This window comes from Trichechus manatus, unplaced genomic scaffold (assembly GCF_000243295.1).
Source record: "Trichechus manatus latirostris isolate Lorelei unplaced genomic scaffold, TriManLat1.0 scaffold00065, whole genome shotgun sequence".
In the NCBI taxonomy this organism is placed as follows: domain Eukaryota; kingdom Metazoa; phylum Chordata; class Mammalia; order Sirenia; family Trichechidae; genus Trichechus; species Trichechus manatus.
The window spans coordinates 8,756,213-8,782,266 of NW_004444001.1; the positions used below are offsets into that span (position 1 = coordinate 8,756,213).

At 50.0% G+C, this 26,054-nt stretch overlaps 2 protein-coding genes across 3 annotated transcripts in view; both read left to right on the top strand.

The window, feature by feature from the left end:
• Positions 1-8,014: 8,014 nt before the first annotated feature.
• Positions 8,015-17,559, top strand: SRF (serum response factor). Of its 2 annotated transcripts, XM_004379482.2 has the most exons (7): positions 8,015-8,912; positions 10,574-10,840; positions 12,463-12,724; positions 13,162-13,281; positions 14,289-14,480; positions 14,861-14,937; positions 15,158-17,559. In XM_004379482.2, the coding sequence occupies exons 1-7, from the start codon at positions 8,385-8,387 to the stop codon at positions 15,251-15,253; spliced, it is 1,542 nt and encodes a 513-aa protein (XP_004379539.1). In that variant the 5' UTR covers positions 8,015-8,384; the 3' UTR covers positions 15,254-17,559. The 2 variants fall into 2 exon arrangements, with proteins under 2 accessions (XP_004379539.1, XP_023589992.1); XM_023734224.1 differs by having other exon boundaries at positions 8,358-8,912; positions 14,861-15,970.
• Positions 17,560-18,243: 684 nt separating this feature from the next.
• Positions 18,244-26,054, top strand: part of CUL9 (cullin 9) — a 50,483-nt gene continuing 42,672 nt past the window's right edge. The window contains exons 1-8 of the mRNA XM_004379483.2: positions 18,244-18,312; positions 20,051-20,657; positions 21,208-21,362; positions 21,667-22,182; positions 22,681-22,816; positions 22,960-23,153; positions 23,435-23,840; positions 24,233-24,425. Coding sequence (XP_004379540.1) covers positions 20,060-20,657; positions 21,208-21,362; positions 21,667-22,182; positions 22,681-22,816; positions 22,960-23,153; positions 23,435-23,840; positions 24,233-24,425 — 2,198 coding nt within the window. The 5' untranslated portion in view covers positions 18,244-18,312; positions 20,051-20,059. The remainder of the gene's footprint in view (positions 18,313-20,050; positions 20,658-21,207; positions 21,363-21,666; positions 22,183-22,680; positions 22,817-22,959; positions 23,154-23,434; positions 23,841-24,232; positions 24,426-26,054) is intronic.

Sequence of the window (26,054 nt, forward strand, 5' to 3'; positions counted from 1 at the left end):
TTCCATCTTCTTTTGATGCTTCGTGGCTTCGGTCAACATTTTGTCCATAGAATCCTTCCATATTGTAACTCGAGGCTTAAATTTTTTCTTCAGTTCTTTCAGCTTGAGAAATGCCAAGCGTGTTCTTCCCTTTTGGTTTTCTAACTCCAGGTCTTTGCAGATTTCATTATTTTACTTTATCTTCTCCAACTGCCCTTTGAAATCTTCTTTTCAGCTCTTTTACTTCATTTCTTCTGTTTGCTTTAGCTACTTGACATTCAAGAGTAAGTTTCAGAGTCTCTTCTGACATCCATTTTAGTCTTTCCTGTTTTTAACGACCTTCTGCTTTCTTCATGTATGATAGCTTTGATGTCATTCCACAGCTCACCTGGTCTTCGGTCATTAGTGTTCAGTGTGTCAAATCTGTTCTTGAGAGGGTCTATAAATTCAGGTGGGATATAATCAAGGCTGTATTTTGGCCCTTGTGGACTTGTTCTAATTTTCTTCAGCTTCAACTTGATCTTGCATATGAGCAATTGTTTTGCAGGTGACCCCGGCCTTGTTCTGACTGATGATAGTGAGTTTCTACATGCTCTCTTTCCACAGATGTAGTCTATTTGATTACTGTGTATTCCATCTGGCAAGGTTCATGTGTATAGTCGCCATTTTTGTTGTTGAAAAAAGGTATTTGCAAAAAACAGGTCATTGGTCTTGCAAAATTCTATCATGTGATCTCTGGCATCGTTTCTATCACTAAGGCCCTATTTTCCAATTACCAATCCTTCTTTGTTTCCAACTTTTGCACTAGTAATTATCAATGCATCTTGATTGCATGTTTGATCAATTTCAGACTGCAGAAATTGGTAAAAATCTTCAGATTCTTCATCTTTGGCACTAGTGGCTGGTGCATAAATTTGAATAATAGTCATATTAACTGATCTTCCTTATAGGTGCATGGATATTATCCTATAACTGGTAGCGTTCTACTTCAGGATAGATCTTGAAATATTCTTTTTGGCGATGACTGCAACACCATTCTTCTTCAATTTGTCATTCCCCGCATAGTGGACCATATGATTGTCTGATTCAAAATGGCCAGTACCAGTCCATTTCAGCTCACTAATGCCTAGGATATCAATCTTTATGTGCTCCGTTTCATTTTTGACGACTTCCAATTTTTCTAGATTCGTACTTCGTACATTCCACATTCTGATTATTAATGGATGTTTGCAGCTGTTTCTTCTCATTTTGAGTCATGCCACACAGCAGATGAAGGTCCCGAAAGCTTTACTCCATTCATGTCATTAAGGTCGACTCTACTTCAAGGAGGCAGTTTTTCCCCAGTGGTATTTTGAGTGCCTTCCAATCGAAGGGGCTCATCTTCTGGCACTATATCAGACAGTGTTCAGCTGCTATTCATAAGGTTTTCACTGGCCGTTTTTTTCAGAAGTAGATCACAAGGTCCTTCTTCCTAGTCTTAGTCTGAAAGCTCTGCTGAAACCTGTCCACCATGGGTGACTCTGCTGGTATTTGAAATACCAGTGGCCTATCTTCCAGCATCATAGGAACACACAAGCCACCACAGTATGACAAACTGACGGTGACCTAGTGGGTCAAACCCACTAGATGGCTAAAATAAAAACAATAGATAATTAAAAGTGTTGAGGAGGATGTGGAAAAATTGGAACCCTCATACATTGCTGGTGGGAATGTAGAATGGTATAGCCACTTTGGATAATGGCAGCTCCTCAAAATGTTCAGCATAGTTACCATACGGACCAGAAATTCCACTCCTAGGTATATACCTAAGGGAAATAAAAAACATGTCTGCACAAAACTTGTATACGAATGTTCATAGCAGCATTATTCATAATAGCTCAAAAGTGGAAATGATCCAAATATCCACCAACTGATGATGAATATCCAGACTGGAATATTATTCAACAATAAAAAAGAATGGAGTATTGATACATGCTACATGGATGAACCTTGAAAACATTACGCTAAGTGAAAGGAGCTAGTCACAAAAGTCCATCTATTGTACTGTATATGAAATGTCCAGAATAGGCAAATCCACAGAGACAGAAAGTAGATCAGTATGTGCCTGGGGTTGGGCCGCGGGGTGGGGAGGAGGGAGGTGGGGCGGGAACGGAGAGTGACTTCTAACGGGTATGGGGTTTCTTTCTGGAGTATTGAAATATTCTAAAATTCGATTGTGATGGTTGCACACCTCTGTGAATATACGAAACACCACTGAACTGTAGACTTTAAACAGGTGAATTTTATGGTATGTGAAACATCTCAACAAAGCTGTAAAAAATAAAAGTAAGAACACTTTGTGAGGATCGAAAACAAAAAATATTGTTGTAAAGATTAAACAGCACGATGTATGTTAAAAAAAAAAAAAAAAAAAAGATAGAAGGGAGACATGTTCCTGGCCAAAGAGCCTCACCTTTGATTGAGTCAGCATTCATTTTCTGAGCACCTACCTTGTGCCAAGCTTGGGCTGTGTAGCTGGATTACAAAGGTGAGTGAGTGGTCCCTGCCCTCAAGGAGCTCACAGTTGTCTGATATCCACATCTAGGTTGTCTGTCTTATCCTTGCTGGCTGTGCGTACAGGTAGGGGAGAATAAAAAATGTCTACTGTATGTGTAGGTGGTATGGCTAACTGAGTCTTCAGGTTTTTAGTTTAGTTTTTTGGTTTTTTTGTGTTGTTGTTGTTATTAAGTAGTGGAGATGGATTTGTGATCCAGCCACATGCTTCTTGTATGCCATCTCCCCCACGATGGAGCAGTGGTGAGGATCTCTGAGAAGACTGATGAGGGCTTGGGGTACTGTGCCTCAAAAAGAGACAGAGCTGGTAGGCTCCTCGGAGGAAGACTCATTTTGGCCTGGCTGCACCTGCCTGGGTTAACTTGGGAGTGGGGGGCAGAAGAAAAAGGTTAATCCAGAAGTTAATCCAAGTTTATCATTTCTCTGGTACTCAACATAGTGCCTAGTGCATAATGGGGCCTGGCGAGTTGGCCCGGACTCATGGCACATGAGTCCTGTGTTAATGGCAACCCTGGGGCCATTGTGATCCATAGGGTTTTCATTGGATGATTTTCAGAAGTAGATAGCCAGGCCTTTTTTCCTAGTCCATCCTAGTCTAGAAGCTCTGCTGAAACCTGTTCAGCATCATAGCAACACACAAGCCTCCAATGACTGACAGGTGCGGCTGTGCATGAGGTACATTGGCCGGGAATCGAATCTGGGTCTCCCACACGGGAGGGGAGAATTCTACCATTGAACTACCACTGCCCCATGGGGCCTTACATAGGCCATGTTTAATTAGTTGAAGTGAAATCAATTTAGGTTGTCAATTATCTTTTATTACCTTCCATTAAGAACTTCTGGGTAAAGATTAATTCTAAATGAAAACAGTTTTAGGGTGTGATAGTAATTTTAAAAAGCAGTCCTTAATTTTTGTTCTGATACCATTTGGGATAAAGTTCAGGGTGGGAATGGTGTGGTGTGAGGGGATAATATACCCTGTCACAGGATCTGGCTGGAATTCTTGTGCCCTGCTGGAGGTTTTCCAAGGCCTGGGATAGACATGAGCTCCCACTGATCCCAGGGGGCTGGACTGAAATTCCCCTCTGATTTAGGCCTTATCAGAGACACTCAAACTCACATTCCAGAAGGCCAGGCAGGGAACTTACCTGAGCCCTGTGGGCTGTGTGAGGTCTGTGGTGAACCAGAGAACAGAAGCCTCTTCTACAGCGGCTACTCAGTGCCAGGCTACAGTGCTCCTGTGGGCACCGTGGCCTGGAGTTGCCACAAATCCCACTTTTTTGAGAGAGGCTGGACATTCAAATTTTTATGTAAAATCTCCTGATTTTTAAATATTATATGTTCCAACCAAAACATAGCTATGAGCCAGTTTTGTTTTTGTTTCTATTGTGGTAAATGTATGTGTAACAAATCATTTGCCATTTCAACATTCTTCCCATGTACAATTCAGTGGCATTAATTATGTTTAGCATGTTGCCAGTTTTTTATTTTGACTTCATCCCCATCAACAGTTTTGGCCCCTGAACCCGCAGTAATCCAATGCACTGTGGGAGTAGGTCCCCTCCTGCCTCCCTGTGGTAACAAAGGACTGTGAAGATGAAGCCATCCTAGGCGAGGCTTTGGGTCGGGTGAAGGAGCTGTGGCACTAACAATGGTGTGCAGTGGCCGAGGAGTTGGGTGAAATCAGAGACAGGGCAGCCTGTTTAAAGGGAGGCTGAGAACTGTGCTCATCCAGGATACCCTCCCCTGTGGGTGTGGCAGACAGCAGTTGCCTTCTGGGGTGCCCATGCTGAGGGCTGTACTCTAAACAGTCCTCATTTACCTGTAGTGGCTGTCAACCCTGCGTGTGTCTAAACTAGAGGTCTCATGGGAGAAAGTCTTTAGAGGCCAGGGAGGAATGAGATTCCATGGCTGTGGCTGTAAGACTGTGCTGCTCATGTAAAACATCCCCAAGCATTATTTGTGGCCTCCAAAACCCTTCTAGAACCTATTTATCTATTTGACCTGTTCTTCCTCTTGAGCTAACACATTCCATGTTTAAATACCTGTTGGGTATTAGGGAAAAAAAAAAAAAGAAAACTCTTTAAAATTAGGGATTTGATGAACAAGCTTATTTCATTATATATGTGTGTATATATAAATATATATGTATAGTTGTTGTGTGCCGTCGAGTCAATTCCGACTCCTAGCGACCCTATAGGACAGAGTAGAACTGTCACATAGGGTTTCCAAGGAGTGGTTGGTGGATTTGAACTGCCAACCTTTTGGTTAGCAACCTGAGCTCTTAACCGCTTCACCACCAGGGCTTCATATATATATGATAAAGTTTATAATATATATATAATATATATTCACAAATTATTTGAACATACTTTATTTTGGTATTTCTCAAAATCTTTGGATTGTGAATTATAGTAAAAAGTGTAGTTGACATTGCCATCCAGTACATACATACATCAAAGCATATGAAATTGACTATTCCACCCCTTTGGCCTGTAAAATGGCAATTTCATGTTTCAGTCTATATATAACTCAATGCAACAATACTTATTCTTGTGTTTTGTGATACCTATTAATTTTTATTCTTTTAAATTCTGGTTGCAATACCTAAATGATTTCATTACCACCAATGGGTCACAGAAGGAGCCTTGGTGGCATAAGGGTTAAGCACGTGGCTGCTAACCAAAAGGTTGATGGTTTGAACCCACCCAGCGGCTCCCTGAGAGAAACACCCGGTGATCTACTCCCGTAAAGATTACAGCTTAGAAAACTCTATGTGGCAGTTCTACTCTGCAGCATGGGGTTACTATGAGTCAAAAATTGACTCGATGGCACCTAACAACGACAGTGGGTCACAGGGATTCCCTGGGTGGTGCATACAGTCAATGCGCTTCGTTAGGCTGTTAACCAAAAGGTTCGAAGTTGGAGTCCACCCAGGCACTTTGGAAGAAAATCAGCCATTGAAAACTCTATGGAATACAGTTCTTCTCTGACACAAATAGGGTCGCCATGAGTTGGAGTTGACTCCATGGCAACCAGTAATGGGTCACAACCAATAGTTTGAAGAATAAACTGCTTTATTTAATCTCTGTAACAACTTTTAAGGCAGGAATCATCACCATCTCCCATCCGTCCACTTAAATACAGTGAGATCTATCCCAGGGTTGAGGTGACTTACCGCAGGTATCTCCTATTTACTCGTCACTGACCCTTTAGTGGTGCAGGTAGTGCAGTAGTTAAGCACTCAGCTGCTAACCAAAGGTCGGCTGTTCATATCCACCAGCCGCTCTGCAGGAGAAAGATGTGACAGTTGGCTTCCTTAAAGATTATAGCCTTGGAAACTCTATGGGGCAGTTCTACTCTGTCCTCTAGGTCTCTATGAATCAGAATCAACTCAATGGCAATGGGTTGGGACCCTTTAGTCTTTTTGTTTGTTTATTGTTGTAGTTTAAGTGAAAGTTTACATTTCAAGTTAGTTTCTCATGTAAAAATCTATACATACACTGCTATGTGACCCCAGTTGCTCTCCCTACACTGTGACCGCACACTCCTCCTTTCCACCCCTGATTTCCCATGTCCATTCAACTAGCTCCTAACCCTCTCTGCCTTCTCATCTCACCTCCAGGCAGAAGCTGCCCATTTAGTCTCATGTATCTATTTGAGCTAAGAAGCACGCTCTTCTTGAGTATCATTTTATGTCCCACAGTCCAGTCCAATCTTTGTCTGAAGAGTAGGCCTCGGGAGTTGTTTTAGTTCTGGGTTTATGGAGAGCCCGGGGGCCATGCTTTCCGGGGTTCCTCCAGTCTGAGTCAGACCATTAAGTCTGGTCTTTTTACTAGACTTTGAGTTCTGCACCCCACCTTTCTCCTGCTCCATCAGGGACTCTCTGTTGTGTTCCCTGTCAGGGTGGTCGTTGGTGGTAGCTGAGCACCATCTAGTTCTTCTGGTCTCAGGCTGCTGAAGTCTCTGGTTTATGCGGCCCTTTCTGTTTCTCGGGCTAATACTTTTCCTTGTGTCTTTGGTGTTCTTCATTCTCCTTTACTCCAGGTGGTTGGGACCAACTGATGTATCTTAGATGGCCGATCACTAGCTTTTAAGACCCCAGACGCTACTCACCAAAGTAGGATGCAGAACATTTTCTTAATAAACTTTTTTATGCCAGTTGACCCAGATATCCCCTGAAAGCATGCGGACCCTTTAGTCTTTATCTGATTTAATTTGCATAGGAACATCATAGGATGGGCACCATCATCCAAGAATATGGAGTTTGGAAAGGTCAAGTCACTTGTTTCCAGGCATAGGACTAGGAAGAGGAAGATTCCATGTTTCAGTAATTTCTGACACAGCAAAGCCCAAGCTATTTTCACTGCCTTGGAGTTAAGACCCAGACCCAGGGCTTCTTACCCTGGACCTGGACTTTGAAGCGTCCCAGTTCTCACCTTTTTTTTTTTTTCTCTCTTGTGGCTTTCCGGGGCGGGGGACGGGGGAGAGAGAGACAGAGAGAGGGAGTGTGTGTGTGTGTGTGTGTGTGTGTGTGTGTGTATGTGTGTGTTGTGGCGGTGTTTGTGCGCGCGCGGTTATGCTTAAACTTTCCGCCAGGCTATACTCTCTATAGGGTCGCCGAGTCGGAATGGACAGCAACGGGTTTTTTTTTTTTTTTTTTTTTAATACTTTCAGGCCTTTGCACAGGATGTGGGGTGGGTTTTATCCTTGGGATCACCCCCTCCCCCAACCCAGACTGCAGCTGGAAGTCTTCACTGATCCCCATCTCTCCTCCCTGCCCCCATCGGGGACGTGAAGGCGACTGTCTCGCCAGGCCCTTTCCAGATGTACGTCTGCCAAAGACGCCGCAGTGTAGAGGATGATGAATGAGAACAGGGAAGCAGGCCTGGTGGGAAAGTGTCGTCGCCGTGAAAAGAGAGGGAAAAGGAAGGAAAGTCGGGGGGATGGGAAGGGTTGGAGTGGAGCAGCGGCGGCGCGACGAGTCTGGACGCTGGGAACCCAAACCCTCTCCGCTCGGCCAGTAAGTTTGTCTCCTCAGCAAGGCTTGGGGAAGTGCTCCAATCCCTGCACTCCTTCCCTGGAATTTGGGCTGTATTTTCTCATTTACTGCAACACCTACAATATTGTCAGGGGCTCCCCCAGTATTTGCTTCCAGCCTTCCCAGTACCCGGTTGCTTCGCAAGACTACGCTGCAGCCCTCTCCCGGGCTTTCTCTCCACCATTCTCTACTTCAGGGGGGCGGAGTCATACCTTCTCTCCTGTTCCTTTAAGAAGCGTCGGCTCCTCCCCTTTGGGAGTAGCCGTCTGACGCGGGATGACAGCAGCGAGTTCGGTATGTCTATGCAAATAAGAGCCTCCTGCGGGCCAATGGGGAGCGGAAGTGCCGGAACCGCGGACCAATGGGGCGGGGGAGCTGGGGCTCACCATATAAGGAGCGGCCTCGCCATAAAAGGAAACATTGTATCTCTTTATATGGGGGGAAGGGTCGGGGGATCCCTCCGCCGCCAGCGCGTGGTTGCGGCCCCCTCCCCCCGCCGTCTCGGCCGCGGCCAGCAGCCCCTGCCCCCCGGGGGACGCTGACGGCCGCCGGGCGCGCCGCCCGAGCACACGGACAGGGGGCGCTGCGCGCGGCCTGGGGCAACCCGGGCCACAGGGCAGGAAGGTGAGGGCCCAGGTCGGCCCGGGTGTGCAGGGGCCCTGGGTTCGCTGCGGCTGCGGCTACAGCGATAGCGGCTCTAGAAGCAGCGGGAGCGCCGGGTCGAGCCGCGAAGCCGATGGCGGCGGCAGCGGCGGCAGCGGCGGCTCCGATTCCTCGCTGACTGCCGGTCCTCCCTTCTGCATTGAGCGCCATGTTACCGAGCCAAGCTGGGGCCGCGGCGGCGCTGGGCCGGGGCTCGGCCTTGGGGAGCAGCCTGAACCGGACCCCGACGGGGCGGCCGGGCGGTGGAGGTGGCAGCGGCGGCGGCGGGACTCGCGGGGCTAATGGGGCCCGTGTCCCCGGGAACGGCGCGGGGCTTGGGCCGGGCCGCCTGGAGCGGGAGGCTGCAGCGGCGGCGGCAAGCACCCCGGCTCCCACCGCGGGGGCCCTCTACAGCGGCAGCGAGGGCGACTCGGAGTCGGGCGAGGAGGAGGAGCTGGGCGCCGAGCGGCGCGGCCTGAAGCGGAGCCTGAGCGAGATGGAGCTCGGCGTGGTGGTCGGTGGGCCCGAGGCGGCAGCGGCGGCCACCGGGGGTTACGGGCCGGTGAGCGGCGCGGTGAGCGGGGCCAAGCCGGGTAAGAAGACCCGGGGCCGCGTGAAGATCAAGATGGAGTTCATCGACAACAAGCTGCGGCGCTACACGACCTTCAGCAAGAGGAAGACGGGCATCATGAAGAAGGTACCGGGCGGGGAGGCTGGCCGGCCACGGGGGACCGAGAAGGGGTGGGGACGCGCAGGGGGAACCCGGGAGGAAGGCCGAGCCGAGGCGGAGGTGAGAGGCGGCGAATCCGCAGGAGGTGTGTGGGAGGAGATGGCTGTTACCGGAGTAGGGCGAAAGGGGAGGGGCCGTCAGGGAAATGTGGGGAGGGGGAGATGCCGCGAACGTCCGGAAAAGAGGGGAAAGGAGTGACCGGCACCAGAGAGGAAGAGGGCCCTAGCGAGTGAAGGGGTGAGGAGCGGTAATGGGAGGCTGCGAGGCTGCCGCGAGGCGTCTCATGAGACGCGAGGGTCAGTAGGTCTTGTGCGCCCCGGTGTTGGGGTGGGGGGACGCCGGAAAGGCAGGGTGCAGAAGAGAAGGTAGGGAGGTGAAGAGGCTGGAGCTGGGAGGGTAGCTGTAATGACAACAATAAGCGAGCATCTGTGGGAGGAAGGTGAGCACCACTGGAGTAGTGCTGGGTGGAAGGACAGGCTGGTTGGGAATCGAACGGGGCTTAAGAGAACTGGTGTTGCCCTGAGCAGCAGGGACCAAGACTATAGTCGTGTGTCTTCCATTGCCATCCACTGGAAGCCGGCATGCTCCTAGTGGGACAGGCTGTGGAACCGCCTGCCTTTGGGACAAATGGGGTTTCCAGCCCAAGGCAGAATCTGTGCATGGAGTTTGGGAGAAAGGCAGGAAGGTTTGCAGAGATACCTAGAAATTCCTCCTCTGCTAGCCAGTTATCCAGTGAAAAGGAGTGAGGAAAGGAGGCATCTTGGGATGGAGAAGATACAGGAAACGATGGAGGGAGAGGAACTGGGAGCTAAGAAGCTAGAACCTTGGGGGCTTTGGCTGGTGTTTATATCGGTACCACATAGAAACCTGAGCTGCTCCTAAGGTGGGATGTGGAACTTTGTTGGAAATGAGTGTGGCATCTATAGGGCTTCCCTGTGTGTGTTCATGGAGAGGTGATAGGTGCTAATCCAGCCCCTACCTCCCATCACTGATACTGCTGTATCAGTGTTCCTTGTCACTTAATCATCAGTGGGGAACTTCCTGGAGGAGAGACTGTCTTTTCCTCCCTTACTTATCCTGCCTTGCCATGAAAAAGAAAGAAAAAAGGGTAGTACAGTATTACAAGGCAGAAGGACAAGCAAGGCCATGGCAACAGGTTAGGGCCTGTTGCAGTTTCTGGGAAGAAACATGGGACAGTTTGGAGCTTAGGTAACCCCTTATCCCTAATGTCTTGTATGACTTTCCATGTGGTCGGGACTCCATCCTGGTCCCTGTGACACTGTGGAGGGAGTGGGAGCCATCTCTCTGTGAGGACACCAAGCTGTGCTGGGGAGCAGCTAACTGGACCCCCCTGGGTCGCCTGAGGTCATATGTTCTGTCACCAGGGGGTGACTGTTTGCTTCTGATATCTGCAGATTGGTGGTGTACCTCAAAGAAGGAACATGGATAGTTTTGCTACTCCCCAGCTCACCTTCTGATGTTCTGGGAGGACCCTAGAGTCACTGGAGAGGAAAGTCATTATGGGAGTTGGGGCTTGAGATCACTGTGGCCTTTTTCTCTTTTCTATTTTTCAAGCAAGGTAGGGATGAAAAGGTTTGCTGACCTGCCCATCTTACCCCCCACTCCAGGCCTATGAACTGTCCACACTAACAGGGACACAGGTGCTGTTGCTGGTGGCCAGTGAGACAGGCCATGTGTATACCTTTGCCACGCGAAAACTGCAGCCCATGATCACCAGTGAGACAGGCAAAGCACTGATTCAGACCTGCCTCAACTCGCCAGACTCTCCACCTCGCTCAGACCCCACCACAGACCAGAGAATGAGTGCCACGGGCTTCGAAGAGACAGACCTCACCTACCAGGTGTCCGAGTCTGACAGTAGTGGGGAGACCAAGGTGTGTTTGTGTCACCTATCTGAGGGGAGGGAAAGGGAGGGGCTCAGTGGGCAGAGAGGGGAGAGGGTCCCTCTCCCTCCCTCACCCAGGACTGGTGGATAGGTGCCCACGGATGTGGAGTGGGTGCTAGTGCCCCTCATCCTGGGGGACAGGTGTTCATCCTCGCTACCCTGACAGGAGGCCGGCCCCCTAGATAAGCGGGCGGCCTCCGTGCCCATATAAGGCCGGCTCCCGCTCCACGCCGGCCTCCCGCCCGCAACCCAACTGTCTGGCAGGGCCCTTGCATTCCTCCCGCCAGCTGTCTCCCAGCCGAGGGGCGGGGGCGTAGCTTAGCCCTGCCCTCCCGACGCTGGGCCTCCAGGGAGTAGGAAGGGAGCCCTCGAGGGTCTTAGGGTCCTGGGAACCCAGTACTGTCGGCGGGCTGGTTGCCTGGGCTGGAGACTACCTTACTAGTCAGCCACCTAAGCCCTCAGGATGTCCGGGCCTGGGCACGTTAGGGACTGCATTCGCGTTAGGGACTGCATTCGCCCGCAGCAGTGTTGCCGGCCCTACTTAACGCCTCCCCCTTCCTTTTCCCGGTAAGGAGAGGGGGTGGGGTTTCCTCCCTTGTTCATCTTGGGAAGCTCCACCTTCCGGCTGGCCCTTAACTAACTGTCCAATCAGAGGAAGCGGCACTGTTTGCCTTAGCAACGCCTCCGCCAATCAGGGACCTCAAGCTCGGATGCTTAGCAAACATCCTGTGCTCTCCCACCCTGAACTCCATATCTTAGATCCCCCTACTCAGCTCAGTTCTTAGCTCTAGAGGCTTTTCCTTCCCCTTCTAAGAACAAAGACTCCCTGAGGGGGGAGATGCCGTGCTCTAGGCTCCCCCCTCCGTTAGTGGCATATCATCTGTAATAATTTTCAAATGTTTTTAGCAGTAGAGCTCGTTTATTCCCAGGTAATTTTGCTGGATGACTGAGTTCCTTTGGTAGTTGAAATCTGAAGTATTTAGCATAAAGGGCTTCATTGCTAAACCCCCAAGATCTCTCTCAAACCCTAAGTTTTCTGAAAAACTTTCAGTCCCTACCAGGAGCTTGGCAAATCGGATTTGGAAGGACCCTTTTAAAGAAAACGTTTAGCCCAGCCCACTCATGTTTACAAAATAGGAAAACTGAGGCTCAGAGAGAGGAAGTGATTTGCCTGGGGTCACATAGATGGCCAGTGTCAGAGCTAGGAACAGACCTCGGATGTCCTGACACCCTGGCCAATGTGATTACCACAGCCTGCAGGGACCAAGTACTTAGGGAATTCTGATGATAATGATCATTATCGTCATAAGAGCAGCAAATACTTATGGCTGTTTGTATGTGCCAGCCTCTGTTCTAAGGGCTTTACATATGTTAACATATTTAATCTTCACAAAAACATATGAGGTATGTATTATTCCCCTTTTACAGATAGGAGGCTGAAGCTCAGCAGCTCAGTAACTTGCCATGAGTCAGGCAGCAAGTAAATGGCGGAGCTGGGAGCTGAACCCAGGCAAACTGGCTGCAGAGACTGGGCTCTCAATCACCATACAAAGCTTCTGCAGGGGCGGGGTCTGGTAGAGTCTCACTGCTCCATCTTTACTCTGAGTGTAGGACACGCTGAAGCCGGCGTTCACAGTCACCAACCTGCCGGGTACCACCTCTACCATCCAAACAGCACCCAGCACCTCTACCACCATGCAAGTCAGCAGTGGCCCCTCCTTCCCCATCACCAACTACCTGGCACCAGTGTCTGCTAGCGTCAGCCCCAGCGCTGTCAGCAGTGCCAACGGGACTGTGCTGAAGAGTACAGGCAGCGGCCCCGTCTCCTCCGGGGGCCTCATGCAGCTGCCTACCAGCTTCACTCTCATGCCTGGTGAGTCACAGGAGCAGGGAGAGATTCGTCCTCTCTGGGGTAAATTGAGCATGTTAAGAGTGGGCAGTCACTTTCAGTCATATGCACTGGACTAGTCTAGCTAGTACAGCTGAGTCGCCATTGCTGCAGGGACAGAAGACATTCTCTACTTTGAGTGGAGGGCACATCACATCCTTGATGGATCAATGCCAGCTCCTGGATCAACTGAAGTGGGGGTAGGCAAGCCTGGGGTGTGAGGAGAAGGGAGGGGCAAGAGCAAAATGTGGAAGCCCCTGGAGATGAGATTCAGGACATGAAGGGCCTCTCTGGCTTCTAGGAAAGATAGTGATTAGAGTTGGGGACCAGGGTGCCGGGTCCTGGGCCTGGGGGTGTGAAAAGGTTCTTGGTGCAGGTGGTGGCTGAGCAGGGCAAAACATGAGTAAGTCTCTGTTTTGTAGGTGGGGCAGTGGCCCAGCAAGTCCCGGTGCAGGCCATTCAGGTGCACCAGGCCCCGCAGCAAGCGTCTCCCTCTCGCGACAGCAGCACAGACCTCACGCAGACCTCTTCCAGCGGGACAGGTACAGCTTGGAGCCCTGTCACCCTCCCTGCCCCACCTCCACCATGAGGCCTAGCAGCAGGTGCTCAGCAGCAGCCCTCCCTTAACTAAGGTCAGAGAATGTCTTAGAGACTGAGGCTTTTGCCCTTATCCTTGTGGGGGAGTCAGGTAAGGATGGCTGGGTTTTGAATCCTGCCCTGCAGTGGGGCTATGGATTCTAGGAGAAAATTAGGAACCGTTGAAAACCACCCTCCTCCTCATTCCAGTGAGGAACCTGAGGCCCATAAAGGAAAGGTGACTTGCCCAAAGGCACACATTTGCTTAATTACAAGAAAGGATTTATGGAGCAGTTGTCTCCATGTGGGAGGGTGTTCTAGGTTTTTAGTGGCTATAATTCCCCTCCAATGTCTCTAGTCATTTCAGAAATGCTGAGACACTCTCAAAATGAAGTTACTTTTAAGTTCTTGTTACTTACAACCTTATTAAAGTGTGGTCTGTGGACTGGCACCACTGGCATCCCTGGGAGCTTGATACACATGCAGAATCTTAAGCCTCACCTAAACCTACTGAATCAGAGTCTGCATTGTAACAAAATTCCCAGGTGACTGTACGAGAAGCTCTTGTTTAAAAGATGAATTTGTTAGCTGCATGTTGAGAAAGAGGGAAGAGAAATGAAAACAGATTAAGAATTGGGATGATGGAGCTCCTAAAAGGGGAGAATCTGGGTTTCCCTTGAGTGGGTAGGTCATTGTAGTACTTGTTTTTTCCACAGACCTTGGGGTTTCCAAATAGAGAGTTCAGCAGATAGACAATTGAATAGTACAGTGTGATAGGTTACGGTGAATGGTTGGTGCTGTTGTGTTCAAGAAAAAAAAAGGTATTTCTTAGTCAATGACAGGTAGCAGAAGAGTTTTGTCTAGCTTCTGACCTGGGGAATGGCAAGAGAGCGCTGGAGGCCTGGACTCCCTGGGGCTGGAATGGGGGAGACCTGCAATGCTGACCTTCCTGATGTGCCTCTGTATTTGCCAGTGACGTTGCCTGCCACCATCATGACGTCATCCGTGCCCACAACTGTGGGTAGCCACATGATGTACCCCAGCCCCCATGCGGTGATGTACGCACCCACCTCGGGCCTGACTGATGGCAGCCTCACCGTGCTCAATGCCTTTTCCCAGGCACAATCCACCATGCAGGTGTCCCACAGCCAGGTGCAGGAGCAAGGTGAGTGGAGGGGTGGGGCTGAGGAAAGGAAGACTGTTACCTTCTTTACACCTAATCAGATGCTTTACACACATGCACACACACACAGTCAAATGCCACCCACATACACTCAGATGCCCACCCACACATATTCTCTCTCTCATACATACACACACACATGGATGCCCACACACACCTGGCTGTGCACACAAACACGGCCACTTGGACACCCACACCCTCGTACACCCTCAGACACATTTAGATGCCCACACCACGGGCAGCCTTGGGCATGTACATCTGAGGCTCACTCGGTCCCATGTACGTTTATCACCACTCCCTCAATATCTGGAAGTTTCTCTTGAGCAAGTGGTTTGACTATCTCCTATGGTTTTCCATTGCAGGTGGCGTCCCCCAGGTTTTCTTGACAGCACCATCTGGGACAGTACAGATTCCTGTTTCTGCTGTTCAGCTTCACCAGGTAGGTGGGGGCACTATTTACCCCATCCCAGCCAGGTACTTCTTTATCTTGACCTTGGGGGGACTTCATTACCAGTTTGTCAAAGCCAGAATCCTTAGCCAGGAGGCCTATCCATTTTCCTCGTCAGGCCTGTGGCAGACATGCAGGCAAGCAGGTGGGAGCTGGAGCTGGTTGGTCAGTTCCTGCCTCTTCCCTGCCTCATACGTCCACTTCCCTCCAGATGGCTGTGATAGGTCAGCAGGCCGGGAGCAGCAGCAACCTCACCGAGCTACAGGTGGTGAACCTGGATGCCACCCACAGCACCAAGAGTGACTGATCTGCCCTGCCACCCTGGACAGATGGCCCAAGGGATGGCACCACTTATTTATTGTTGCCTTTTCACGTTTTCTTTACACACACGTTGACGGGCCGCAGGAGGGAGGCGGGGAGGAGGAGTGGGCAGCCACAGGACTGAGCCCTCTCACTCCAGCCAAAGAAATGGGCCTGCCCGCCCTCTACCCGGTCCTTCCTCCCCTCCCGTCCTCGCTCCACCTCCCATTTCTGTTGATGGTGGGGCTGCCCTCCCCCCTCAGGCTCCCCTCGCCAGCTTGGCTGGATGTTTGCCATGAGTATTAGCTATACCCAATGGGACCGTGCCCACACACAGGCCTTCTGTGGGACTAGGTACTGTGTCCTCCCCTGAGGAAGCAGTTGGGGCCCTCTCCCTAGCCTCCTTGCTGACCCAGGTCAGCACTGTGTCTGCCACGGGCTGGGTAAAAAGAGCCCTGCCACTGCCCCTCAGGGAGCCAGCTGGGGAGGCGGGAGGCTTCTTTCCTCCTGCTGCCACCCTGTGCCCCTTCAGCTCCTGAGTAGCTGGGCCTGTGCACTGGGCAGGTTCCTGGGGCCACCTGCCCTGCCTTGCCTCTCCCCTTGGATCTCCAGGGGCTCCTGGGATGGAGGGAACGACCAGTGTTCCCTTCTCCCTGTTGTCTTCCCTCCCCCCCCCCACCCCCCAGCTGCTTTACTTAAAGTTGATTTTGAACTTTTTATTTGAGGAGACAAAGTGAAAACAAATCTATAAATATATATTTTTAAAATATTTAACTTTTTTTTATGGCGTTTTTCTTTTTCCCCTCCCTGCCCAAACTCCCCTTCCCTGGGGAGCCCTTGGGCTCCCCGGAACTGGCTGGGTCCCTGGGGATAGAGCCACCCCATGAGCTTGGGGCCCGTCAGTGTGTGGGGGAGATTCTGGGATTGCCCGGTCCTGGGTTCCCAGGAGAAAGACAGGGGAGGGGCCCTCAGGCCATGCCCCGATGGGGTGGGGAAGGTGACCCACAGCTCTGGGCCTCTTTTTGCCCTGTAGGGTGTTGCTAGGGAGAGGAAAGAGGGAGACCAAATGTGGGGGTGGGGGAGGGAGGGTGTCAGGCAGAGGCAACTGACTTCATTTGTGCCACATGCATGGGCATTGCAGCCTTGTGCTCCCCCTGGGCCTGCAGCTGCCAGGGGCCCAAGTTGCAGTGAGCAGGGTGGGGTCTGGGAGGGGTGAGAGGCAGGAATGGGGGTCAGAAGAAGTGAGAGTGGCTCTTGGGCTGAGTACAGCGGCAGGGGAGCTAGAAATGGGCAGCTCTCCCAGGGAGTGAGCAGCTACTGTAACTTTTTTAAATTAAGACAAAAAGCCTTGAAGAAAATGACTTTATTTTTCTAAGTGTAACCTCAGTATTTATGTAATTTGTACAGGGGCCGTGCCCCACCCCCCTCTGCCCCCTTTGGGGTAGACCTTGAGGGTGGGCCAGCATAGGGGAGGGTTTTTTACCCTGTGTCAGAGCCTACCTTCACCACCTATATCCAGAAAAGGAGCTTTTTCAGAAACAGGGCAGCAGTTGGGGTGGAGTTTTATTAACCCTTTATGACTGCTTTCAGTAGGAATAAACCTGCTCCTGTGATTAGGTAAAGGGGTGGGGGAAGATTTTACGCACAGCCTACTTATCAAGGGGATGATTTGCCGACACCTTTGAGAACCCCCTAACCTCTAATCCCCACTGCTATCTTGCTCCAATTTGGGGTACCAAGATGGAAGTCACCTTTCTGGGCTTTTCTCCTAGAGATAGCTGGGGCTTATGGGTGGCTTACAAGGCTGGGGCATGGCAAAGCAGGGGCCAGAGAGTGGGGGAGTTTGGGACTCAGGTTTGTAACTGCCCAGCCCCTTTTCTCTGCTCTTGTTTCACTCCATCACCACTCACTCACTCCCCACTGCCCCACCCACGGGAGGAGACTTTGATGAATTCCTCCTCTCCTTCCCACAAAAGACAGACCCAGTAAGTGAATCAGGCAAAGTGCTTATAATGTGTGTTGTGTGAGCATGGCCTTGTGAGAACGTGTGCGTCAGGGATGAGGTGGCATTTATATGTGCAGCAACCCTTGGTGTTCCCCTTCCTTGGTGGCTCTGGGGTGTGTGTGTGTGTGTGTGTGTGTGAGTGAAAGTGTGTGTGAATGTAGGGTGTGTATGTCAGTGGTTTCTACTTCCCCTGGGATGCTGACCCAGGAATAGTGGACATGGTCACAGTCCTATGTACAGAGCTTTCTTTTGTATTAAAAAAAAAAAAAAAATACTCTTTCAATAAATGTATCATTTTTGTGCACAGATGGTGGGGTCTTTGGCTCTGTTTTTTCACATAGGGAGGGAAGGAGGGAGGCAGGTATAAACGTGAAGCAAACCCCAAAAAATTGCTGCTCTGAGAAGCAAGCCTGGCTGCTTGATGAAAAATGCTAAGGGGTGGTCTGGGCCGTTGAACCCTGTACGATTTAATTTAAGGAACATTTTTGGGGCATGAGCTTTTATCCCTGTGCATGGCTTTGCTAGGTGCGTGGCCAACAGGGAGATAAGCAATTTTAATAGGAAAGGTGACACAACTAACCCAAGGCATTGTCGGGTTTGGGAGACGCATGGGCACATGACCTACTGAAAAATTAGACAGCCCTAGGGTGGGAGTGTGGGGAAGGGCCTGTGATTTGGGTTCCTAGGTTTCAAGATGAGATGCGGGTAAGGAAGGCAGACCAGTTAAAGGGAGGAGGGCTTTAAAGTTTACTATGGATGGAAAGACCTTCCTACTCAGCCTGCAGAAAGAGGAGCATCGTGACCCCCACTCCCGGGCTCCACCTTTAGCGCGCCCCACCACGCCCCTCTTCCCAATGCAGCCGCTGCGTGGACTACGCATGCTCAGCTCGCGCTCTTCCTACCTTCCCCCCCACCACCACGATCCACTGTGGGCCGCGGTGGGACCCGTAGCTGCGCGGCCGTGCGTACACTCGCGGTGTGACCCGGAAGGGAGCTGCTGAGGAGGCGGGGCCTGGACTGCGGGACCGGCTGCTGGGTCCCAGCGAGGGCCAAGCCGGGAGGTGAGAGGAGAGTTCCGCGCCGACCTGGCCCTTTCCCGGTCCCTCCGCTTCCCCCTCCAGGGCTCCTTACCTATTGTCCGTGGAGCAGACGAAGGGAGCCCGGTCTTGCTCTCTGACTCGCTTGGTCTTGTCAGCCCCCTCGGACCGCGCCCCACCGCATCCTCACCCCGCCCCCCAGACCTGTTCCCACTGTCAGTACTGGCCTCTTTCACTGCCCTCGCTGCTCTGCAAGCTTGGGCCTGACCTTGCTACCTGCACCTGCCTGCTGGTCTCATACCCGAGGCCAGGCCTCACCCCTACACAGCTCAATTTGTTGCTGCTGGTCTAGGCCCACCTTACAGAGCGCCCCCCACCCCTCATTAGGCTTATCTGATTGTTTTACTTTTTCATCCGGCTCTAACCAGGAGCCCATCACCACTTCGTTCGCTACCTCCCAGCCTATACTAACTGGACCCCCACCTTCATCTAAGTCCACACCCTTCTGTTCCCCTCGCCTGTACTCTTTTTTTCTGCTCTCATCTTCTGTCCCTGCAACCCCACATGACCTCTGCCTGCACCTTTTCTCCATCTCGTTTTACCTTCCATTCTTCTTCTCACCATTCCCTGTGGCCACTACACCTCCTTCATATCACATGTATCCTGATCACTAGCATAGCTGGTACCCCATTCCCATTTATAATCTTCTGATTTAATAACTTCCTTTATCTGATGGCTGTCCCTGTCTCTCCCATCTAATAGCATTAGGTTTTGTTTACTGAGAATTGACCATGTGTCAGACGCTGTTCTAAGTGCTTTACGTACATGATCTTATTAGATCTTTTCAACAACTTAGTGAAGTAGGTATGAATATTATCACCATCCTGCAGATGAGGAAACTGAGGCTCAGAGGTTAAGCAACTTGCCCAAAGCTATGTAGTTAGTAAGGCAAAGAGCTCGAGTTCAAAGTCACATTTATCTGACTCTGGAATCCGTACTGTATTGCCTCTCTAGTAATACCCCCACTGTCTCCTGGCCTCATTCCCTACTACTCAGGCCCATCATTACCATCTCCGTTTATGTCTACCTTACTTAGACCCTCACCATACATACAGCATAAGTGTGGGGTGGGACCTGGTGTTTTTCCCCCTAATTTTATCTGACCTTTAGGCTCTTTTCCTCTTCACAATACTCTTAAACATTCCCTATCCAACCACATCCCAACCTTCTTTCCATGTCCTTTCTCTGTATCTGCCACAGCCTACCCCTTTATACACATTCTAGCTTTGCTCCATCATTTATACTTCCTGTCCTGCCCCTCCTTGATCCTGAAATCTTCGTATTTTCTGGCCCTGCCATCTCACATGCTGCTGTCCTTCCTGCTCACCCATGCTATCCTTCTAAGTCCTGATGTGTATCCCTCAGCCACCCTGCTCCTCTCTCTGCCCAGATTGTCCTGCTTAACTGTCACTCTCCTTACTGTTACCTTGCCTGTGACTTTCTTCATTCTCTTTTTTGTAACCTGTCCCATTTTTTAAACCCCTTCCTTTCATCCCTTTGCTATTCTCACTCCATGCTCCTTCTCCTGTAAATCCCAGAGTGTGTTTAGCTGTTTTTTCCATCCTATTCCTGGCCTTTTCTGTTTGACCCCTGAATTCCACCATGCAGCCTACCAGTCACACCCTGTCTATCTCAAGATTCCACACCCTCCATGTAGTCTTTTCTCTTTCCCATACTGCTTTTATTTTTCTCCTTGTCCCAGGAGGTCAGGATGGTGGGGGAACGGTGCGCCAGGGACCTCATGGTGCCCTTGGGGCCCCGGCTGCAGGCATTTCCTGAAGAACTCCTTCGACAGCGGCCTGGGCACGATGGGTGTCCTGAATACCTGATCCGATGGAGTGTCCTGAAGTGTGGGGAAGTGGGCAGAGTGGGTGTGGGCTCTGAAGACAAGGCAGAGCATATCCTCATGTGGCTGTCAGCTCCTGAGGTCTATGCCAACTGCCCCACGCTGTTAGGCGAGCGGGCACTATCTAAGGGACCTCAGCACGAACCAGCTGGGGGTTCAGGAAGCTTTCCCCGAGACCCAGGAGGCCTGGATGAAGTGGCAATGGGAGAGATGGAGGCTGATGTGCGGGCGCTGGTACGCAGGGCTGCCAGGCAGCTGGCAGAAGGTGGGACCTCGAGCCTCACTGCCGCTGTGCTCCACACCATCCATGTGCTCAGTGCCTACGCCAGCATTGGACCCCTCACCGGGGTCTTCAGGGAAACGGGCGCCTTGGACCTGCTTATGCAGATGTTGTGCAACCCTGAGCCTCAGATCCGTCGTAGTGCTGGCAAGATGCTGCAGGCTCTGGCAGCCCATGACGCTGGTAAGAGACAGCCAGGGAAGAAGGAAAGCATTGGAGAGAATGGGGCTCCAGGGGTAAGAACAGAAATGATGAGGAGAGAGTTCCCAACTCTGTAAGAGAACCTAGTGTTTGGTGAATTTCAACTCAGTGTAGAGGAAAAACATGGATTAATAGACTATTACAGATATTGTAAGGGTATAAAATGCTAGCACCTGGTTTATCTGTCCATTCTCAGTGTATTGGCAGAGAAGAGAATAGGGTAGGTTTGTATTTTTTAAACAATGGGTTGAGATTTACTGGTTGTGAAATCGACCAAGTAGGGGGCAGTCAACATTTAAAAAAAGACATGAAATATCAATATATAGCACTTAGTGAGTGTAAGTTTTGTAGTATGAAATGTCTCAGTTATATATATGTTTGTACTAGATTCAGTGTAAAATATATTCATCACTGTGGGTCTCAGTCACAAAGATGTTTGAAAGTCTCTGGGCTAAGTGATAGAAAGTCTAGGGAAGGCAGGGAGAAAGTACTGGGGAGGCAGGAGAAGTTACTGATTGGGTATGGATTACAGGGAGTCGGGCTCACGTTCTTCTGTCGCTGAGCCAGCAAGATGGCATTGAGCAGCACATGGACTTTGACAGCCGCTATACTTTGCTGGAGCTGTTTGCAGAGACCACATCCTCTGAAGAACACTGCCTCGCCCTTGAGGGTATTCATCTGCCTCAGGTACTCTAGCAGCTATGTGGGAAATGATGTGTATGAGCCTCAGAGCCACCTGGGAGGCTTGTTAAAATGAAAATTCATGCCCCCCTCCCCACCCTAGACTTTCTTAGTCAGAATCTCTAAGATTGGGGCCCAGGAATCTGTGTTTTAAGACATTCCCTGTGTTTTTTTCTACAAACCAAAGTTTGAGAACTACAGGCCTGGGGACCAGGCCTCTATAGTTTTTTGTAGCGAATGATATTGAAGGGGAAGAGGAGGGGCTAAAGCTGTGAGAAGATGAACCTAGGCCAAAGATTATATCCTGCAGATCCCGGGAAAGCTGCTCTTCTCCCTGGTGAAGCGCTACTTATGTGTCACTTCCCTGCTGGATCAGCTGAATAACAGTCCAGAGCCAGGGGCTGGAGACCATGGCTTCCACTCCCCCACGAAGGAGGAGTTCAGCAGGGAGAAAAGCCGTGGGCAGCGGGAGCTGGAGTTCAGTATGGCTGTGGGCAGCCTCATCTCAGAGCTGGTGCGGAGCATGGGCTGGGCCCGGAGCCTCAGTGAACAAGGCACGTTGCCACCTCGGCCAACCCGTTCCATCTTTCAGCCCTGCATTTCAGGCCCCAGCCTTTTACTCCCCACCGTCATTACCACCCCTAGAAGGCAAGGGCGGGCTTTCCGCCAACGCTGTGAGTTCTCAAGCCGTAGTGGCTATGGTGAGTATGTGCAGCAAACACTGAAGCTGGGGATGCGAGTGCGCATGCTGGACGATTATGAGGAGATCAGTGCCGGGGATGAAGGCGAGTTCCGGCAGAGCAACAATGGCGTGCCCCCTGTACAGGTGAGCGAGTGTGTAAGATACTGTGGGGACATGGCTGGGGCTTCCATGCAGGGGGCTCTGCCGGCCACCCAAGAGGAGAAGACCCCGGGTGGATTGGGATGGTAAAATGGGGTCAGCAGTTGACCCACTCAGAGAGGAAAGAGGCTGTTTGGAGGACTGAGAAAATCCAAGAGGGGCTGTGAAGTCAGGGAGAGACTCACACCCAGGGAGCAGAAATTAATATAGCAAGACTTCCCTGTTCTCACCCCAGGAGTAAGGGTAAGGGAGACCAGGAGGGAGTGTTCGAACACTTACGTTTAGGAAGAGATAGAGGCAAGATAGGAGCAGGAGGGCTTTAGCTACGTGGAAGTTTTTCCAAACCTGGCCAGCTGTGTTTTTGAGGGCTTTGTGCCCCAGATTTGGGCCCAGCCATGTCTTCCCAAGCCCTCACAGCCTAGAGCTCAGAGGGGTTGAGCCTTCTCTATTCTTCTTCCCCCTTTCTTCTTCCCTCCATACCAGGTTTTCTGGCAGTCAACAGGCCGCACCTACTGGGTGCACTGGCACATGCTGGAGGTCCTGGGCCCTGAGGAAGCTGCTGAAGATACGCCTTCAGCAGCTGTGGAGAAGGGGGCAGGGGCTCCTATGTTGGGCACAGGTGAGCTTAGGAGGAGACATAACAGCATGTCTCTGAACAGAGGAGTAGTGACTGGGATGAAGCCACTCCTGACCAGGAGCTGCCCCAGACTGAGAAATGCCTATTTCTGATGGCTGCTGATACCCCTGTGCCTCTATCCTCAGCCTTTCCTGCCTGGGACTGGAAGCCTGTGGACGGGCTCTACTCTCTGCCATACCTCCAGCCCGAGCCTCAGAAGAATGAGGAATTGGGATACCTGACCCAGGCTGAGTGGTGGGAGTTGCTCTTCTTCATCAAGAAGTTGGACATATGTGAGCAGCAGCCAATTTTCCAGAATCTTCGGGAAAACCTGGACGAGGTATTATTATAGGCCTGAGATACCCTGGGTGGGGTTTGTAGTAGAGTCAGAGGTAGCATTCTCTAAAGGGAGTTCTAGACATGGGACACCACTTAGGGGGAGGCTGGGACTAGAGGTTAGAGAGTATGACAGGACCTCCTGGGGGAAGAGGCAAATGCTGTGACGGTCTAGTATGTAGAAGGTGTGTAGAGCATGGCATGGGGTGGCCACCCTTCCCATTACTGTCCCTGGGACCTTTGTGTCTGCTTGTCCCCGAAATGCACACCCCCTTCTGTTGACAGACCCTGGGTGAAAAGGCCTTAGGTGAGATCTCCGTGCCTGTAGAGATGGCTGAGGGTCTGCTGCAGGTTCTCCGTAATCGCTTTGAGGACAGCACCCTCAGTGACCTACTCAACTCCCAAATCTACACCAAGTATGGGCTGCTACCTGATGAACTAAGCAGCTCGTCTTCTTCACGAAGTCACTTCTGTACCCCAGATCCAGAAGAGGAGTCCAAGTCAGAGGCTGACTTCTCAGAGGACGAGACTGAGTCCTCCAAAGCAAAGGCTGGGTCCCCTAAGGCAGAGACTGGACCTGCCAAGGCAAAAGCTGAGCCCCCCATGGCACAGAGTGATTCACAGCTGTTTAACCAGCTTCTGGTAGCTGAAGGGTTGGCTCTGCCCCCTGAGATTAAGGAGACAGCCAGTGGTAAGTCAGGTTCTGGGAGGGGAAGGTAAAGAAGTTGGAACAAGTCAGGTTAGAGGGAAGACCATGGAGTAAGTTCACTGTCACATGGGAAAATGCCTGGGAACCATGTATCCGTCTTCCTCCCTTTGACCTTGATTATATCTAAATAACCATCACTCCCTTTCTTCGGTTTCCCTGGGTAAGGAGGGTCCATTTTCTAGGGTATCTTCATCTTCGTTGTTTGACCATTAGATCCCTCACACAAAGTTTGGAAAGTTCTAAATGCAAGCCACAGTAATGAATATTGTCGTATTTAAATATCAGCGGGGGTAACTGGATTTGTCGTTTATAGACTTTCTAACTTAGAGGTGTCACAATTCTTTTAGTCACTGCGTTTCCCCCACCAATTTCAGAAATGGCTAGAGCCTTGCGGGGTCCTGGTCCGCGAAGTTCCCTGGATCAGCATGTGGCAGCGGTCGTGGCCACTGTGCAGATATCCAGCTCGGACACAAACCTTCAGCTTTCAGGGCTCTATGCCCTCTCTCAGGCTGTGGAGGAGGTCACTGAACGGGACCACCCTTTGGTCCGTCCTGACAGATCCCTGAGGTCAGAATGTTGGGGAGGGAAGAGGTTTGGGTTTAAGCTGTCAGCAGTGAGGAAGCGATGGTAGACCAGGAAGGAACTGTGAGGTCAAGATTTAAAAACGCTGGGGGTGAAAGAAGGGTCAACCTGGGGAACAGTTTAGCAGGAAAATGGGATTTTATGATGGCTGTGTTTTTTAGCGCTTAAACTCTGTGCTCAGTGTTTTACATGCATTCTCCCATTAAATCTTCCTAACACCTGAGGAAGAGTTGATACTATTATTATCCCGTTGTATGGGTGAGGAAACTGAGGCTTAGAGAATTTAAGTAACTTGCCCGGAGTTTTACAAATGGCAGAGCCCAGCTTCATATGCAGGTCCTTTTGGCTCTAGAGCTTGATGTTTTTTCTGTTTTCTTCTCTCTCCTCCCCCATATTTTCTTTTTAAAGTTTTTACATATTTCTTAGTTGTACAAATAATATATGAATAATTCTTATTTTAAAAACCTGAAGAATATAAAAGAACATAGAATGAAACGCTAAAGTCCGTTTTCACCATTGTTATCATTCTTGTGCATATTTTTCAGACTTATATATTTACATTTGTAATTGTGTGTTTGGAAATAGAAAATTTTCTCAGTTTGTTTTAACATACATAATCACACCACATGCTTCTCCAACTTTTTTTTCCCCCACTCATTATGCCTTAGAGGTCTTTCTGTGTCAGTCTACATAGAGCTACCTCGTTATTTTCACTGCTGCATAGGACTCTATGGTATGGTTGTATCCAAGTTCAAATACAGTGTTCTAATAGATCGCTTTTCCCTCATCCCTGCCAACACTGGATATTATCTTTCTTTAATCTCTCAGATTGGCAAAATTTAAAATTATTGATAGCTTGTTTCAATTTCTTAGTTCTAGTGAAGTTAGGCCTATCTGCATGCATTTATTCTTTGTGTTTTCTCTTGTAAATATTCTGTTCTTATCCTTTGCCCACTTTCTTATTGTGTCTTTGTCGTTTCTTATTGCTGTATATACATTCTTTATGCGTTCTGTATATTAATCCTTTATTATTTAGTTTCAGATATTTATTGAAAATCTTATTAGCTTTATGTTACTGATTATAAAAATAATGCAAGATATATAACAAGAGATTGAAACAGTAGTGAAAAACCTTCCAACAAAGAAAAGTCCAGGACCAGATGGCTTCACTGGTGAATTCTACCAAACATTTAAAGGAGAATTAGCACCAATTTTTCTCAAACTCGCCCAAAAAATACAGCAGGAAGGAATGCTTCCTAACTCATTCTACAAGGCTAGCATTACCCTGATAACAGAGCCTGATAAAGACACTACAAGAAAAGAAAAGTACAGACCAATATTCCTTATAAATATGTTGTCGTCAGGTGCTGTTGAATCAGTTCCGACTCATAGTGACCCAGTGTACAACAGAATGAAATACTGTCTGGTCCTGTGCCATCCTCACAGTCATCGTTATGCTTGAGCCCATTGTTGCAGCCACTGAGTCAGTCCATCTCATTGAGAGTCTTTCTCTTTTTCACTGACTCTCTACCAAGCATGATGTCCTTCTCCAGGGACTGGCCCATACTGATAAACATGTCCAAAGAATGTGAAATGAAGTCTTGCTATCCTCAC